The sequence below is a fragment of the Cadophora gregata genome (genome assembly GCF_030347475.1).
Source record: "Cadophora gregata isolate MNR1 chromosome Unknown scaffold_15, whole genome shotgun sequence".
In the NCBI taxonomy this organism is placed as follows: domain Eukaryota; kingdom Fungi; phylum Ascomycota; class Leotiomycetes; order Helotiales; family Ploettnerulaceae; genus Cadophora; species Cadophora gregata.
Window position 1 is genome coordinate 138,414 of NW_026695938.1, and position 18,652 is coordinate 157,065.

Sequence of the window (18,652 nt, forward strand, 5' to 3'; positions counted from 1 at the left end):
TGCACTAATACGGGTTTGCGATGGAAAGAGAACAGAGAAAGGATGGGGATGGAGATTGCAGGCCTGGGCTGGCTTGGGCCGGCCTGGGCTGGGCAGTGCTGGGCTAGTCTGGGGAAGATATGTGCTTCTATCAGCGGAACCCCCATTAAGCCAGCCTGCCTCCGTACTATATATTTGATTAATCTCTGTGGCACTAACACTGTGCTGATACCTTAGCTGATCGGCAGTGGGGATGTGACGAGGGGGTCGGGGATTGGGAATTGTATACGGGGAAAGAAGCTCTAATGAGGAAGGAAGGAGAGAGAGGGATCGCTTGTCCGGATAAGGTAGGTAAGATTGCTATAGAGTGTAAGAAGTAGTATCAAGCTCTGGTCAAGATGTCCTCCTGATTCTTTGAATACGAGATAGAATAATTGAGAGGTAGTTAGTTGTCTGCAATCGACTAGTACTTGGGAGTAGGAGATTTTGCAGTTTTGTCAACAGAGAACCTGGTCTTCTCAGTGAAGTTTGTCAGTAAAGTCGAGGCTACCTCTTCTCAAGAAGTAAACATACCTGTCCCTTAAGGCCGGCCAATTTTTTGCTGCCCTTTTACTCTTGTTTCTCTTCTGGAGAAGTGCGCGTGTAGACGGGGTGGAAGTGAGGAAATGGCAATCTCGTCTCAAATTTCTGATTCGGATTTCAGAATTCAGAGTTCGAATAAAAGCACGTGAAAAAGTCGCTAGATGAGGTATTCCCCTTAACACGCCAAATAAAACATGTCCATCCGATGATCCAGCACCCTAGAATATCCACCGAATAACCCGCTCAACCATCCCCCTCGCAGTCTTCTCCTTCTCGTTCTCAGCCAAATCATGCTCATCAACAACATAAACATCCGTCTCCAGATCCATCCCCTCATAACTCACAATCCTCGTCCTCTTCCACATCTTCCAACCAAAATACATAACGATCATGATAGGGATCTCGATATAATAACTCACGAAATCGACCGCTGAGAAAGAAGGACTGAATGAACTCCAGCCTTGAACGAGGATGATGACGATGTTGAGCACGAGAGAGATCCAAGGTCCATAAGGATACGTGAGGTTCCTGAAGGGAAGGAGGTGAGTCTTGCCTTGGCGTTCCATGGCGCCGCGGAAACGGATGGATGTAGCTGCTATGGCAGTCCATGCGATTTGGTTCGAGACACCAACGATGTTCTGAAGCCAAGTCCAGAGTTGGCCGGCGCCGATGAACGACGCGCCGAAACAGAGACCGCTGATGGCACTTGTAGCTAGGACGGCTATCCAGGCGACTTTGTTGCGGTTCAGTTTGGCGAAGAACATGGGGGCGTGGCGATCGACCGAGAGGGAGTACATGAGACGTGCTCCGGCGAATAGGGCGTGGTTGCCTGCGCTGATTACGGAGGTCATGATGACGGCGTTGATGAATGAGCCTGCAGCTTTGGCGCCGGCCATTTGGAAGACGATTGTGAATGGGGAGGTGGATGATTCCTTGGTTGAGAGGTTTGGGTAAGTGTAAGGGACGTTGAGACCGATGATGAGGACGGAGAGGATGTAGAAGAGGAGGATACGCCAGAAGACGTTCTTGACTACACGGGGGAGATTCTTGGTTGGGTTCTTGGTTTCTCCGGCTGTGATTGCGATGGATTCTGTGCCGCCATCTATGGAGTGTTAGAGGAGGAGTTAGAATCGAGTGGTGGACTTACAGGCGAATGATGCAGTCACGAAGACGGATGCGAAGCCTCCAATACCGCCGACAAAGGGTGCATCACCGATATACCAATTACCTGCTCCTAGGTATCTGTGTTCGGTATTGCCGCCGCAATTTACAGCAATTCCGAGGATGATGAAAATCTAGTTCAATCAGTTCTTGAACCTGTGATGTCACTAGAAGAACTTACGACAATCGTCACGACTTTCAACAAGCTAAGCCAGTATTCAAGCTAAAAACATGTCAGTAATGCGTCCGGGTGGAAATTTCATGCTACTTACTTCACCATAAGCTCTAACAGTAATAATGTTTGCAAGAACAAGGAACACCCAGAAAATGAGACTTAGTCCCCATCCCGGTAAATTGGTATCCCAATACTCAAAAACAATTTGCAGTGCAACCAAATCAGCAGCTGTAGAAACTGCATCATTAAACCAATAATTCCACTATGAACAAGTCAGTTGTGTTCAGTTCAGGTACTCATTCCAGGTACAGAAAAAAACCTACAGTCAACGCAAACCCCAGAGAATCATCAACATATCTACCCGCAAACGTGCAGAAAGACCCCGCAATTGGAACATACGCAGCCATCTCACCCAGCGCCAACATCGTCAACAACACGATCGCACCAACAATCGCATAGGCAATAAGCATAGATGCCGGCCCACCAGTCGCAAGTGATTTTCCTGTTCCGAGGAAGAGACCTGTTCCGATGGTGCCTCCAATGGCGATCATCTGAACCTGTCTTGCGGAAAGCTTTCGCGCGAGTTTGTCGGCGACGACACGGTGGTCGTTATTGAGATCATAGAGAGCAGGCGATTTGCTGCCTTCGATATCCTTGTCATTGTCGCTGTGGTGGACGACTTTGGCGTCGTGAACTGGTGAGTTCGACATGGTCGTCAAGAGTGACGTACGGTTGATGAACAGGTGAGAGCCGCAAGTGGGGGGGGGGGGGGGGGGGGTGGGGGGGTGAAGTGATGTAGAAGTACCCGAATACTTGACTAGTGGGAACTAAAGCACATCATACAATTGACAGGAAAGAAGAAGAACAGAAGCCTTCTAGAAGGAGGAAGGGCATAGTTTTGTGTAGAAGATCAGCTTCTTGAACGTGCAAGGAGGGGCAAACCGAAATACTTTTCAGCTTGCCATCCAAATGAATGCATAGCGCGCATTGCGTGCTCGAGAGAGATCTCCATGTATTCCCACTACGCTGGAAGGATTTGACGAGAAGTTTACCTTACTTTATCGGTAGCGAGTTTGTTGTATGTCATCCGACTTCTGGATCAATCTCATTATTCTTCGGGAGATAAATGAAGCTTTGAAAACAAGGCGACAAGCATCTTGGCTGACTTGGCAGAAATATTTCATGTTTTTGACAACTTTGAAAACCTGAGATACTTGCTTCGGAGATAACGAGAGAGAAGAAAAGTGCAGTGGCATTTGGGTTTGGTTGTCAGAATGCTGACAGGCCAAGGCGCATTTTTTGGTTTTGTGGTGTCATGGAATTGGTGTTCATCCTGGGATGGTGCAAAAGCTGTTGTACGGCGGCCCAAAACTCATCGAATGGCAACACGTGAGCAACTCACTGGTTTCCCATTAGGTACCTACCTCTTATTGAGCACTTTCAGTACTTTAAAATTTGCGTGTGATTACATGCATAAGCTGATCAGGGCAATTGTTTGAAGGATAAAGAATAATGAAGCCAAGCAACCGTCGCTCAAACGATGCTTTGTTTACACACGTGATTCTCCTGCCTCGGTTATCCCCTCTCATACCAGCCTCCAGGAACACTGCTATTGCAGCTTGCCTGATCACGCTTTACTTGAAAACCAAGTAAATTTCCAAAACTCAATCTCAACGTCTCCCCGTCGAAATATCTCCCCTCATCGTAAGTAACATGGCATCATACCCATCATCATCAACCACAACCTTCTCTTTCCCCCGTCGCCTCCCCGCACACCTCCTCCTCCACCTCGCAACCGGTATAACCGAATCTGGCCCCTGCATATACATCCCTGGATGACAGACCACAAACACAAAGCCCGCAAAGAAAATAGGTATACTATCAAAAACATACTGATACCACTCGACATTCAGAATCTGATTATCCGCCGTCGTGCCATGACTAAACTCCACAAGCCTAAAAACAATCCTAGCAGAGATGAACACCAGAGAGGCATACACAGCATACAACAACCTCCTCCAGGTTCTCTTCTCCATAGGCAAGACATCAGGGTATTCAAGCTCAAGACGCCGCATCGTGAGTTGGAAATTCACCGCAAGACCGATGAAGAGGACTACGAAGAGTTCTTGAAGGGCGATACCGGCTTTGTAGATGTTGAGACCGGTTTGCATTTGCTGAGGTGGGGCGCCGACACCGGCCATGGAGCCGCCGATGAGTTGGATGATGAAGCAGAGGATGTCGAGGGGGATGAAGAGGGTGGAGAAGGTGGGGGCGCGGAGGGAGAGGAGGTGCTGCGTGGGGTGGTAGAAGTGGATCATGTGGGTGAGGATTAGGTAGGAGAAGGCGTTCATCCCTGGGAGGGGGAGGATGTTAGCTTGGTAGTCTGGGGATTGGATGATTGGGAATGGGAAGATGGTGATGGGAGGCTTACAGAGTGGTGCGAGGAGGATGGAGAGTTGGGACATGGTGAGGAGACCGGATGATTGTTGGTGTTTTGCGCTGAGGGCGCGGAAGGTGAAGCCGATGGTTTCCCAGAAGAGACCCATGCTGATGACCCAGCTGTATGACTGCTTGATATCAGTGCACTTCATTGTTTCTGAGGATAAAACCTACCGTCTTGAAATATATCGCTTCCGCAATATGCACCAAAGTAATCGCTCCAAATATCCCCGCAGTGACAACCGCAGCCACGAAACTCGGATAGTAATTCCACAACGCATTGCAAGTTCCCGGTGGAACATGTCCTTTCTTATCTGGGACGATGGTTTGTACGCATGTTGGTGTTGGGAGGTTGAGGGAGAGTGATTTGAGAGAGAACTTCGAGTGTGTGTATTTGAACTCGGAGATTGTGATGCTGGGGATTATGATGGGTGGGATGGTGATTTCGATGCGAGGGTGGAGGATTGTGTGGGTTGTGGTTATGTGGACGGATATTGTGGTTGGTAGAGATGCTGTGAGTGCTGGTGAGGGTATGAGAAGGAGGGAATATATAAATGAATGACGCATTGTTGAGTTTGGGTAAGATTGTGAAGTCCAAGTTGGTGGGATCCGGAATCTGTACTTAAGGAATGGTGAAATACTGAATGAAGGACTGTAAGGAGTCAAAAACAGAAAAGAGCCATAGATTGAGAATGTATTTCAGACGCAGCAAAGGTAGATGAAATAAGGAAACAGAGAGAGAATTGATCAAGTCATCATCGGCAACGGGATTCCAATTCCTTGTCTCAAGACACACTTAGTGTTTCAACCCACCGGCGTATCTTACCACTTTCTGACAAAGTCAATCATATATAAGTGAAATCGAGGCAGTGTCTCCTCTGTCAAGGGTCTCCAACAAAATGTTGCAGACCGCAGTGTACGAAGAAGCCAATTGCGTCACCTAGGAGGTCGTAAACAATGTTTATGTAAGCTTGTCGCTTAGGTGTTGTGGAGCGGAGCTACCCCTGGTTTTGTGGTTCGGCGGAGGCTGAGAGGAGTGAGGTCTTGTAGGATAGAAAAGAATGGAGCAACTCTGCACTTTATGGAGAGGACTGAGTTTGAGTGGGAAGATGTCAAAAGAATGTTTTGGCTGGTAACGCTCGACGTGAGGGCTGTATACGAGCTCTGGGCCAAAGTGTTATTGAAATTGTCCCAGGTTGGTCTTCGTGCTTGAAGTCAGGCTCCCTGGCATGTCCGAATTCCGGAAAGAAGTACTAGAGTCGATTACTGGGCTCAAAAACTCTTGAACTGGAAAGCTGTCAGTTAAGTTGGGTTGAAAACAACATGTCGTTGACCACAAAGGCAGAGGTGCAGAGGCAAAGCGACTGGGAAGTTGAAATATGTGCAGAAATGAAGGAAAACTCATAATTGTTTAACCGTATGTTTGTCCTGATTATTATGGATCAAATAGGCTTGAGGAGCGGAAGATCCTGGTACGACTCTTGCTGGACGAGTTTCGTGAGAAGATAGTCCACAAAATATCGTAAGAAGGCCCAGAACAAAAGTGTTATCGACTTAGTTTTGCAATCTCGCAGATTTAAAAACTACCAATTCATGTCTCCAACAGACAAATTGTTTGAGAGAATATTCTCTACGAAGCAAAGACGACGAACTAATGGCTGTCAATCCTTGTCCAAGGAAAGAGTAATACCAGTAGAAACTGATTGGAAATGTCTGCAGGAACTAACTAGCAGAGCGCCAATACGAAGTTATAAATACCTCAACCATCCCCTGACAGAGAATTGCCATATTCGTGAGCAGTCAAAACTAGAAAACTCGTGATCCCGAATTCCCAAAACAGCAATAATCTCCTAGGTCATTTGATTCACGATGGTGCAATTGCATCATCTCCAAAGCATAGTACACTAAACATTCCATGTGGTGAAAAGGGGTCTCGGCTGTATTAATAATAGACCAGGACGCCAAAGTCCAGACACTCTGGGCGGGCGGTTCTTACAAATCAGGGGGCCCAACATGGCCCTTCAAGGTTGATTACTCAACTCAGGCACACAAGCGACTGGCCTGGACTGGACCAGTCCAGTGCAGTTGGTGGGACCCCGCAGCGCAATGCAAATCTGTCAAGTTGAGCCCTTAAAGGTTAATGCTGACTCACCGGCTGTTGATCCCAACGGTCTTTTGAAGAAACTTACGGTCTTGCGCATACTTGAAGTGCGCGTTGTCTCCTCTCCTCTCCTCAAGTTTCACTTACAGACACGATCACTTCACGTAGATCGCATTCATTCTTTCATTCAGTGAATTGTTGCGCCAGACATCGCACGTATCGAACCTACACAGCAACTTCCGAGTCCTGCGGTACAATTAATCTGACTTTACCCCGCGGTCGATCAACGCAGCAGCAATCAATCAACCCCGCTCCTCACAAACTCAACCTCAAACTCTCTCAACAGCTAGCTACCGGTAGCTACAGTATCTAGCCAGCCACCACCCTCCAGCAATTGAAACCACACCTCACACCTCACACCACACACATCAAACATCGCACACACACATACACCGCACCGACACCAACAAAAACTCAATACGCCCACCAAAATGTCCGTCCGCGAAACCTACAAAATCGCACACACCGCGCGCTGCAAGCTGCAAATGGCCGCCGACCGACCCGACCGCGACCTCCGCTTCATCCTCGGCCACGCCTTCACCCTCGACAAGCTGCGCCTGCGCATCGCAGAGATAGAAGTCAGTGGCTCGAGCGACTCTGACTCCGAGCCTGAAGACGAGGGGGGGATGGGACAGCATAATCGCGCGGTGTGCAGTGGTGCGGTGCCTGTGCCTGTGCCTGGGCCTGGGCCTGGGCCTGGGCAGGATGGGATGCAGAGAAGGGTGAGCTTCCAGACGGGGAAGGCGGGTGGGAGGGGTGAGAGAGAAAGGGAGAGGGAGAGGGAGAGGGATAGGAAGAGGAGCCCGCCGCCGCCGCCGCTGCCGTCAAGGCAGCCGCCTATGTTGGAGGAGGATACGGAGAGTGGGTCTAGTGAGGAGGAGGATGATGACGATATTGAGATTGACAACGACAATAACGACGAAGAAGGCGAAGATCTCGGACTCGTACGATTCGGTTCAGCGGCTGCGCAGCCGCCTAGATATAGTCCCGTACCTGAACCGCGGATCATGGGCGAGGATGTGCTTGCGGATGAGAATGGTGTTGCGTCGTCGCTTGGGGAAGGGGATGTCCTTGAGGGGCAGGAAGTCGATATCGGGGTTACGGATCCGAAGAAGTTTTCCGAGGAGGAGCTGAAGAGGTTGTGTGAGGGGAAGGGGAGCGAGGAGTTGCGGGATGCGTATTTTGGTGTCGCGGGGTGTCCGTGTCATGGGGAGAAGGGGCCGAGGGTGGAGAGGTTTTGGGAGCTGCCGAAGCAGGAGGGGGTGGTTGGGCCTAGGTTGGCGGTGGTGCAGGTTGCTTAGGGGGTGGGTGTAGAGGGGCTGGTTGTAGATATTGTGGGAGAATTGGGAGGAATCGTTGGGTGGGAGGTTTGATCTGGCATGGAGTTGGGAGGTTCTTTTTTCTACGGAGTATATTTCTGGATGGATATTCCCATATGGCGAAGGATTACATAGCGAGATTGTTTATATCAAAAGGGACATGGTCCTGAAATGAAGCCATGGTTTTAGTCATTGAAGCATATGAGCTTGCCATAATGTGTCTAGACAAGCGAAGTCGATTGCAACCAGACCTCCGGCATGGTTTACTCAAGTATGGTAATGTGGAGGTTATACCAGTAGTTTCAGACTTGAGAATAGAATAACCCATCCCCAGCTCGCAATAGTGATTGAGTGCAAATTCCCTCCTCAACCATTCCGAGAATAGCGATCCTAATCTTTGCCCCATACAATGATACATGTCTTCAGCGAAAGTGGATGTCGTCTTCATCGAGATTTGTTTCCTTCAGTGTTGTGATCATTGTAGTACTGGGTCCTGCCATTATTTGTGTGAGAGATGCACTATGGTGCTGTTTGAGGAGACAGAGGGGTGGATGGAGAGTGTCACATGTAACATATCAGTATTCATACGCTAGATATTGACTGCAGCGCCAGACGAATCTCTCCGACCTTGGATGGTTGGATAAGATGGGAGGATTAAGAACTTGGTATGTAATTCTAGGATACATTTTTGTGTTTCCTTCCAAGCTTACGCCGGCAGAGTGCGATTACGAAAGAGCGAACATTATCATAGTTATTGTTATTGTAACGAGCTTATGGACTGTCATCTAGGACAGATTGGAGAGTCTGGGACCATTGCATATTGATTGATAATGCAACCTGTTGATTTCAGTGTTCATACATCACAAGTAATTGATGAGGGGTTTTCGAGATAAGCAGAATCATGGTCTGGAGGGACGGAGGTAGGGGTGGAGGGTTGAGGTCAGCGAGAATGAAGTGTGCACACATGGTAGGAAGAAAGGACTTGACGTGCTACCATGACAAAATGACAATACCTGTATCCTTATCTGAATTATTAATGTCCTCATTTCCACTGCTTCGTCCGCCGAGGACGTGTACGGAGGTTCGTAGTTCGGGAAGTCATGGTTCACTCCCTGGCCCTTGTTGTTGTCAATAAACGCTAGGGCCATGCAGTAAGAGGACCTATGCAGTAAGCGACAGCTTGATCGGACCGAACGACCCTTGAACTCGTGGGGCGATAAGGGAAGGATCAATAGAGTGGATAGGCTAACAGAAGGGTCATAACAATAGAAGAGAAAATGTCAACAGAGGGAGATGTCAACAGAACAGTACATTTGACAGAATAGCAATGTCGACAAAGACCAACAGCTAGACTATTGCATTTACAATTCAATCCGAAACGTTTAGAGACGAGACATTGAGACACCGGATCGTGCTATCGGTAGAAGAATGTCGTCGGCACATGTGACTTGGCTCGTACCGTTGAGAGCGAGATGCCGCAATGTCTTTGGCAAAAGCATCGCAAAACTTCGGCCATCGGACGGACATTATGATAAGGCAAAGAGCGGAGCCTTCAAACATTAAATCGGAAGATAGAACACAGCGAGGCGATTACGAGAAGCAGTAGTCGGTGAAGTATTTTTTGCGGGCCGAGTTAAAAACACATACTATCTAAGAATCGTAACAGTACAACAACGATTAATCGAAAACGCATCAAACTTAATTAAAAGTGTAGAGAATTACTTATAGTATATTCACATACCCAGAGAAGATTAATTGTTATTACAAATTTACGTATTATCTCATGTGAAGTGTAGTTAGTGTTCTCGCTTGTTCTCCGCCCGGCCCTCAATTACTACTTCACCGAGTAGTACGGAGGTACAGTTCATTCGCCGCTTGTGAGAACCACCAGTGTGAGTACATAGGTAAATTTGATACAGAAGAGCCTGAACCTTAATTCGGAACGACCACATAACCATATTGCCATGACTACAGTACTGTAACAAAGGTGGATCGGAAATTCAGATCTTTGGATACACGGGTTCTTATGTGAATCATTCGGAAACCGGCTCGTTTTTGTTTTTGCTTCTTCTCGAACAAAGTCAAAATGATGACGAGCACAACTTTATCCTAACACATGTCGTCTGCCCAGGCCCAGCCAGGAATGTCAACAAGCATGCATTGACTTTTGTGTGACAGACGGACAGTGAAGAGGCTCGATGTCCGTTTTGGTTGCTGACATAAGCAAGATAAATATCGTTTCGACCAATCGCTGCGACTCCGAGTCTTGACAACCGGACATGCGCTGTCAAAAATGTCCGCCTTGGAAGATTTCCTCACCAACCAAAACCCACACCACAATATACGACACTCGTCCCAGCGCCAACCCGCGCCGCAGAGATGGACCTGCAGAGGCCACACGAGGCAGACAAGCCATTGACGCATTCGCAGGTCCACAATAACGCATTCGCTTATCTGGCGCTCGACGATTCGGCTTTCAAGTCAAGGCCGAGACGGCCCAAACCCGCGGTCGGAGGCTGAGAGTACGTCCGGATAGGCAGGCTTTAGGGGCTTTTGCAGGGTCTTTGTAAGGCTTTTGGGTTCGTGCTTCGGATCCTCAGCCTTCTCTGGTGGGTCGCGGTGATACTGTAGGTAGGTACGTAGGGGACTGTTTTTTTTATTTTCCTTTTATAATACATACTTAGCTGGTCCCCGAGCCTGCTTGGGGTGGCCTGTTTCCAAATCTTAATTCATCGACTAACCACCTTTTCTTCTTGAATATCCCCCCTACCACCACTTTATTTCACTTCGTTTCCCTTGAGTCCCTTCGAACTTAAATAAATCGAGGGCTGCAAAACCAGGATTCAACAGAGCCAGTATGGCTGAACGTGAGGCCGAGGGCTTTGCGCCCATCGTTCGAGAGAAGACGAACAAGAGTATCAGGAGCACCAAGATATCACGTTCGTACAGCAACACATCGTATATGTCCAGGAAGAGAAGCAATCGAGGCCACGATGAATCCGACGAGGAGAACGAAGCCGAGCCAATTTCAGAGGATTGGAGTATGATGCCGGAGATCAAGGCCGTCGCCGCGCAGGGAGAGAAGGACAATGTCAAGGGTCGGAGACTGGGCGTTACCTGGACGAATCTGGTAGTCAAGGGTATCGGAGCGGACGCTGCAATCAATGAGAATGTCGGGTCGCAATTCAACTCAGTGAGGGCATTCAAAGAAGCGCGCCGTGGTGCGCCTCTGAAGACTATTATTGAGGGTTCCAGCGGGTGTGTCAAGCCTGGAGAGATGCTGTTAGTGCTTGGTCGGCCAGGAGCTGGGTGCACATCGCTTCTCAAGATGCTTGCCAACAAGCGTCTAGGGTATGCTGAGGTTAAAGGCGATGTGCACTGGGGAACGCTTGACCACAAGGAAGCCGAGCAGTTCAGAGGCCAAATCGTTATCAACACCGAGGAGGAACTTTTCTTCCCATCACTTACTGTTGGGGAGACCATCGACTTTGCGACGAGAATGAAGGTACGTCATGTCATCATCCTGCGGCCCGTCCCTCCCTTGGATCTCACTTCGGACTTCGCTTAAGTCAATTAATTGTCCAACCATAACAGTGCAATAATTAATCTAGAGGATGAATTGCTGACTGCTTTAGGTACCGGCTAATCTGCCATCTAATATGTCGAATCAGAAGGAGTTTCAACAAGATACTCGCAGTTTTCTCCTGAAATCTATGGGAATCTCGCATACCAATGACACCAAGGTCGGAAATGAATATGTACGAGGAGGTTAGTACAGAATGAGTTCAATTGCCAGAGTAGTACTGACATGTAAACAGTATCTGGTGGTGAAAGAAAACGTGTCAGCATTATCGAGACACTCGCAACCAGAGCCAGTGTTTTCTGCTGGGACAACTCCACCCGTGGTCTCGACGCCAGCACAGCTTTGCAATACACTAAAGCTATCCGAGCCATCACCGATATATTTGGACTGGCATCAATCATCACTCTCTACCAAGCCGGTAACGGAATTTACAGCCAGTTCGACAAGGTGCTTGTTCTGGATGAGGGAAAACAAATCTTTTACGGTCCACGAAAGGAAGCGAAGCTATTCATGGAAAGCCTGGGATTCATCTGCGCAGATGGAGCAAACGTTGCAGATTTCTTGACGGGTGTCACCGTCCCCTCCGAACGCATGGTTAAGCCTGAATTCGAGAAATCATTCCCGCGCACTGCAGAAGATATCAAGCAACGCTACTTGCAATCCAGCTTGAAGACATCCATGGAGAGCGAATTCAACTACCCGACAACTGATGAAGCGAAGACCAACACTGAAGACTTCCGCATCAGTGTTTCGCATGAGAAGCACAAAAGCTTGCCAAAGAAGTCACCTTTGACTGTGAGTTTCGTCACTCAGGTCCGTGCCGCCGTCATCCGCCAGTACCAAATTCTGTGGGGCGACAAGGCGTCGTTTATCATCAAACAGGCTTCGACTGTCATCCAAGCCTTGATTGCCGGTTCTCTGTTCTACAATGCTCCTAATAATTCCGCTGGTCTCTTCGTCAAATCTGGTGCCTTGTTTTTTGCCCTCTTGTTCAACAGTTTGCTCGCCATGTCTGAAGTCACAGACTCTTTCTCCGGTCGCCCTGTCCTCGCAAAACACAAGTCTTTCGCATTGTACCATCCTGCAGCTTTCTGTATAGCACAGATCACGGCGGACATACCTGTACTTTTGTGTCAAGTCTCTGTCTTTACGGTTATTTTGTATTTCATGGTCGGACTGAAAATGGATGCCGCCTCGTTCTTCACTTTCTGGGTCGTTGTCTTCGCTACTTCCATGGTAATGACTGCACTGTTCCGCGCTATCGGAGCTGGTTTCACCACCTTCGATGGTGCAAGCAAGGTATCTGGATTCATGATTGCGGCACTCATCATGTACACTGGTTACATGATCCGGAAACCACAGATGCACCCTTGGTTCGTCTGGATTTATTGGATAGATCCTCTGGCATACGGCTTCTCCGCTATTCTAGCGAACGAGTTCAAGAACACCATCATCCCCTGCGTCGGCAACAACCTCGTGCCAAACGGTCCTGGCTACTTGGATGCAGCGTTCCAGGCTTGCTCAGGAGTTGATGGTGCTGCATCAGGCGCGACGAGTCTTACCGGCGAAGAATACCTTGCGTCTCTTTCATACTCACCTGAGACTATCTGGCGAAACTTTGGCATCCTTTGGGCTTGGTGGGTTTTATTTGTCATTATCACTATCGTCTCGACGAATGGCTGGAAGACAACATCTGGAAACAGTGGCTTCCTTTTGATTCCTCGCGAGAAAGCTAAGCAGACGAAGCATCTGACTGAGGATGAGGAGTCACAAGCTGTCCGTACCGTCGACCCACCTACCTCGAGCGGCTCATCCCAGACCAGAGTTGAGGATGAACTCATCCGCAACACTTCGGTTTTCACCTGGAAGAACCTTACATATACAGTCAAGACACCGTCCGGCGATCGCGTTCTCCTGGATAATGTTCAAGGATGGGTCAAGCCAGGTATGCTGGGAGCTCTTATGGGATCTTCAGGTGCCGGAAAGACTACTCTCCTCGATGTCCTCGCTCAGCGCAAAACCGATGGAACGATCAAAGGCTCAGTCCTCGTTGATGGTCGCCCTCTCTCAATCAGTTTCCAGCGATCAGCTGGTTACTGCGAACAGCTCGATGTCCACGAACCTCTTGCGACAGTCAGAGAAGCCCTTGAATTCAGCGCCCTCCTCCGCCAGCCAAGAACTACCCCTAGGGAAAAGAAGCTTCAATATGTTGATACCATCATCGACTTGCTCGAGATGCACGACATTGAGAATACTCTCATCGGGACTACTGGTGCTGGTCTGTCTGTCGAGCAACGCAAGCGTCTCACTATCGGTGTTGAATTGGTTTCTAAGCCCAGTATCCTGATCTTCCTTGACGAGCCAACTTCTGGTCTCGATGGCCAAGCTGCTTTCAACATCGTCCGCTTCCTCCGTAAACTCGCAGATGTCGGCCAAGCCGTCCTTGTTACCATCCATCAGCCATCCGCCCAACTCTTCTTGCAATTCGACAGTCTTCTGCTTCTCGCCAAGGGAGGAAAAACCGTGTACTTCGGTGACATTGGACAAAACGCCTCAACCCTCAAGGAGTACTTCGCTCGCTACGACGCGCCTTGTCCTAAGGATGCTAATCCAGCTGAACACATGATCGACGTGGTATCCGGTTCCCTCTCTCACGGAAAGGATTGGAACCAAGTCTGGCTTGAGTCCCCCGAACATGAGCGCACTGTCAAGGAACTCGACAACATTATTGCCGAAGCTGCAGCCAAGGAACCAGGTACCAAGGAAGATGGTTTCGAATTCGCCATGCCGCTCTGGGAACAAATCAAGCTGGTCTGCTCTCGTGCCAACTTATCCATGTGGCGTAACACCGACTACGTAAACAACAAGATGGCACTGCACATCGGCTCCGCTCTTTTCAACGGTTTCTCATTCTGGCAAATCGGCAACAGCGTCGCAGATCTTCAACTCCGTCTGTTCACAGTCTTCAACTTCATTTTCGTCGCACCCGGTGTCATTGCCCAGCTTCAACCCCTCTTCCTCGACCGTCGGGACATCTACGAGACCCGCGAGAAGAAGTCAAAGATGTACTCCTGGATCGCCTTCGTCACCGGCCTCATCGTCTCTGAGCTACCATACCTCGTCCTCTGCGCTATCCTCTACTTCGTCTGCTGGTACTACACCGTTGGTTTCTCCAACGATAGCGGCAAGGCCGCCTCAGTCCTCTTCGTCATGGTCATGTACGAGTTCGTATACACCGGAATCGGCCAATTCGTCGCAGCTTACGCCCCCAACGCCGTCTTCGCCTCGCTCGTCAACCCCGTCATCATCGGTACCCTCGTCTCCTTCTGCGGTGTCCTGGTGCCATTCGCACAGATCACGCCGTTCTGGAGATACTGGATGTACTACCTCAACCCGTTCAACTACCTGATGGGATCCCTCCTTGTCTTCACGACGTTCTCCGAGCACGTGCAATGCACGGAGCAGGAGTTTGCGGTGTTCGATACTCCGAGCGCGGGCCAGACGTGTGGGGAGTACCTCCAGGGGTATATGCAGGGCATGGGTGCGAAGTCGAACTTGACGAATCCGGATGCGACGAGTGGGTGTAAGGTGTGTGTGTATCGCACCGGTGCGGATTACCTGGCGACGATCAATTTGCCGGAGTATTATTATGGGTGGAGGGCTGCGGGGATTGTGGCGCTGTTTGCGTGTAGTAGTTATGCGATGGTGTATCTGTTGATGAAGTTGAGGACTAAGGCTACGAAGACCGCTTCGTAGACCTCGTTCCCTCTCTTCGACCTTCGTCCTCCTCACCCTCATCATTATATTTACGCCTCTATCTTTTCCTTTTTTCTACCAACATGCTTCATCACGAACCTGAATTTTCTTTTGTTTTGTACATAATGAGTCATTGGCATGGCATGGCGTTTACTAGATGGATCGATACCAGCGGGGTTGGTTGAATTGTATGTATTGTATAGCACAGACATAGATTGGGAGGATAAGTCACGCACAGCACAGAAGGCGGAAATAGAAGCCTTATAGTTCTTTTTTGGGAAGGACAATTTGTAATGAAGAAAAAAAACCCAACAATTAAACTCTTCAATTTTTGAGACAGCAGTGAGATGATGCAGAGTCTGATTCTTGTCCTCTTCTTCTTGCTATTTTGTTATGAATATCTTTTCCATGTAGGTGATCTCAGAAATCTTGTCAGTGTTCTAGTGACTCAACGAGCATTTTTCCCAGGCTGGTGCGCAGGCTAGGTAGGGCAAATTCTGGTGATATAAAAGCAAGTCATCGCACGGCAATGAGACCTTCTAAACCAAGAAACGGAAATATCTTTCGGGTACTTTGAAATTGTGGCTACTTTACCCCTCGACCTGACATCTCCAAAAATGAGTTCCTTTTACCACAAATCCGGATTACGGGGAAAGTTCAGTAGGTGCGACTAATAAGCGAGGCTCCAAGGCGGAAAGTAAACAAACACGAAAGAATGCTGCAAGTGGCAGAATTGTTAGTATTGACAGAAAATTCTGGGTTGACAACAATCTTATAGACTTTGATGAGAATTCTAGCAACTTGTTGCGATTAAATTGCTTTTGTATTCTACAAAGCTCACTGGACATGCTAGGACACCATCCAAAGCGAAAACGGGATATGTGTCGTGGGTGCATGCAAGCTACAGGACAGCAGCACTCCTCTCATCTTCCACATTACTCGTCGTTCGACAACTTGTATTGAGTTTGGAGTCTGTGGTTGGTGCAACCAATTGGTGGTGTTTTATACTCGCAGATCAAGAACATTGGGGAAGGTGGTGGTTGGCTTCAGAGGAATGGGGTGGTGTGGTGAATGATTGAGGGCTGGACGGAATGAATATAGCGGCTCGTTCCCGAGCGACTTGATTGCTGGTGAGTTATAGGATGACGAATTACTTACAACTGTGAACGGCGGTCAACCGTAAGTAATGGCTATAAAACGCTGCGAGCACTCCTTGTTCCAATCCGAAAAATGACACTCAGCTCAAAAACAGCCCACCGGCGCATCTCGCTGAGTTCGGTAGGCCTGTTGCTTAATAGACAAGCAAAGTAATCATTTTGAGTTCTTGGTGTTTTGAAAATCTTCGACAGTATAACTGAATTCCTATATTGACATGGTAGAGAAACTGGAGGGTTGGTGGGATAATTTGAAGTGGAGAAATGACAATAAATCGAAATGTTGACAACAGTCTCCCTGTTCTCCACCAAACTTCAAACAGGGTGGGATGTCGGAGAAAGACATCTGTTTGACTCTAGAAATTGGTTCACAGACTGCATTACTGGACGCTTTTGCAATGGCGATTCATCACAAGAAGGGCCAAATCGACTCACTCATGGGCACTTGGCGTGTCCTAAACAAAGGTAGCTTTGTCTTATAGAAAAGGGAACAAGAGAAGGTTCGGTTGCATTTATGTGTGCTCGCAAGTCGGAGCAGTGAATACAGAACTCCGTCATCTCACGGTCTTGTGCGGCGTGAATGTACCGGTTTCACTTTGAGCTGAATTGTAGTTGTATTGTTGTGGAAAAGAGTCATGTTGGTGTAATATAAAAGTGCGTTGGAATGTGCAGTGGTTCGGGAGAAACAAAACAACAGATACGATCATCTTGAAGGTAAGAAGATAGACCCTTGGAGTCAATTGACACTTCGCAGATAATAGTTGACAGTTTTCATCGCCACGGATAAGGAGCTTGAGCTTGAGTCTGAGAAAGCTGAAGTGTTAGTCTTTGTTTCAAATAGAGAGGACCGAATGGCTGACCGGAAACCGGATTGACGATGATTCCAGAAGCGGTACTGTGAACGTTCAATTTGTTAACACATCTCAAGAGCTGTATTCACCGTACGAGAAGTTTTGATTGGCAATTTTCCGCAGCATAAAGGTGTGCTCAGGAAAACTTTGGAATCACATTCTGATGCAGTGATGTTGAAGACCCTTGATCAAGCCCAACGCGTGGATCCGACCTGATCTCTCTCTTCTTCATCCCCTGGGATTTATGAGAAACTAGGTAAGTAGTTGACTGGCATCTTTATGTAGGTTTACCAGTGCTTGTAAATATTCAGAGCATCGCTTTTCTTGGATGGATTGTCCACCTAAAGAACTTTAGAAGATATTCAGCGGAACAAATTGTAGATGCGATCGAGGCCCGCTTGCCCTTGAGAAACATCCAACACCCTCAGTTTTGGTATATAAGTACAGTAATGTCTGGTCTCTCGCTGGATTTCGAGGGAGGCCGACTTCATGGTCACCAGACTGCACTAAGCATTAATAGTCGCCGACTATTAGTCGCCGACTATTAGTCGGTCTATTGCATCTATCCGAGATAATGATCTTTGGGCCTGAAAAATTTACGAAGATATTTATGAATTGTTGAACAGGCCTTGTTTGGTATCATTTAGTCGAGCTCTTCCAAGAGAGAACAAGGAGATAGATAGCAGGCTTAGCAGCTTTGTCACTTCAGGCAAAGCTATTGCCTGGACTTCACTCTCTTATATGTTCTACTTTAGACTTGCTTTTGGAATATGTTGGCGGACAGAAACTAAATATCAGCTAAAAGTACTAATTGTGTGAGCCAATATTCTCCTTGATCTCCAGTCATATTTGTGTTTCAAGTCAACAATATCGAGACATGAGGGCTCTGGGCCTCTGGCGCATGCTCATCCACATTTGACAAGAAATACAGGATAGCCAGATTTGCAACATTGTCAATATGTTAAATGTATTTACCTATTTTCTTTGCATCCTGTTCACCTCTAATTTTGAATTATGGGGTTTCAAGATCGCACTTGGCAGGTCGAAAGAATTAGTTGCGGTTAGCCTGTCTTGAGATCTCGTTCTAACTTCTAACCAGCAAGGACAGGAAAGAAAGGCGTAACTCTTTACAAAAGACGGCTAATCACGGAATACTTTGCCAAAGTATGCAGTAGTTTGTGTGTAATTACGGCAAAACAAGTAAAGTTCCTCATAATGGCTTTCGCTGCTCTGCTGCACTGTCATTTGTGTATTTATTCATGCTTCTGATATTCTGTGGCTGGCAACCCGGCTCATGCTCACCTGTTCGGTCAATAGCCCATTACTGGGTACGTTCAGTAGAGAGATAAATTTTGTTCCAGTAAAATCAAGGAAGCGGCAGGTTAAGCGTGAGTATGAGACAGGCAGGACTACTTGAATTCGGATGGATGGTTAGCCCTGGAAGCGCATTGAGTCGAATTTTGGAGACGACTAAGAAGAGGCGTGGTATTTG

General features: G+C 48.0%; 4 protein-coding genes across 4 annotated transcripts; 2 read left to right on the forward strand and 2 right to left on the reverse strand.

Annotated features, from left to right (window-relative positions):
- Positions 1–315: 315 nt before the first annotated feature.
- Positions 316–3,193, reverse strand: ONS95_004694 (uncharacterized protein). Its single transcript, XM_058498064.1, has 6 exons — positions 2,221–3,193; positions 1,995–2,159; positions 1,904–1,945; positions 1,709–1,856; positions 553–1,663; positions 316–493 (listed from the first exon to the last, which is right to left on the reverse strand). The coding sequence occupies exons 1-5, from the start codon at positions 2,605–2,607 to the stop codon at positions 780–782; spliced, it is 1,626 nt and encodes a 541-aa protein (XP_058351574.1). The 5' UTR covers positions 2,608–3,193; the 3' UTR covers positions 316–493; positions 553–779.
- Positions 3,194–3,343: 150 nt separating this feature from the next.
- ONS95_004695 (uncharacterized protein) lies at positions 3,344–6,280 on the reverse strand. The gene is made up of 4 exons (XM_058498065.1): positions 6,095–6,280; positions 4,511–5,987; positions 4,329–4,464; positions 3,344–4,250 (listed from the first exon to the last, which is right to left on the reverse strand). The coding sequence occupies exons 2-4, from the start codon at positions 4,901–4,903 to the stop codon at positions 3,568–3,570; spliced, it is 1,212 nt and encodes a 403-aa protein (XP_058351575.1). The 5' UTR covers positions 4,904–5,987; positions 6,095–6,280; the 3' UTR covers positions 3,344–3,567.
- Positions 6,281–6,928: 648 nt separating this feature from the next.
- Positions 6,929–7,798, forward strand: ONS95_004696 (uncharacterized protein; the record flags this gene model as incomplete). Its single annotated transcript, XM_058498066.1, has 1 exon — positions 6,929–7,798. One exon carries the CDS (start codon positions 6,929–6,931, stop codon positions 7,796–7,798), a length of 870 nt encoding a protein of 289 aa, XP_058351576.1.
- Positions 7,799–9,967: 2,169 nt separating this feature from the next.
- ONS95_004697 (uncharacterized protein) lies at positions 9,968–15,574 on the forward strand. The gene is made up of 3 exons (XM_058498067.1): positions 9,968–11,321; positions 11,452–11,584; positions 11,635–15,574. Exons 1-3 carry the CDS (start codon positions 10,674–10,676, stop codon positions 15,153–15,155), a joined length of 4,302 nt encoding a protein of 1,433 aa, XP_058351577.1. The 5' UTR covers positions 9,968–10,673; the 3' UTR covers positions 15,156–15,574.
- The last annotated feature ends 3,078 nt before the right edge of the window (positions 15,575–18,652 follow it).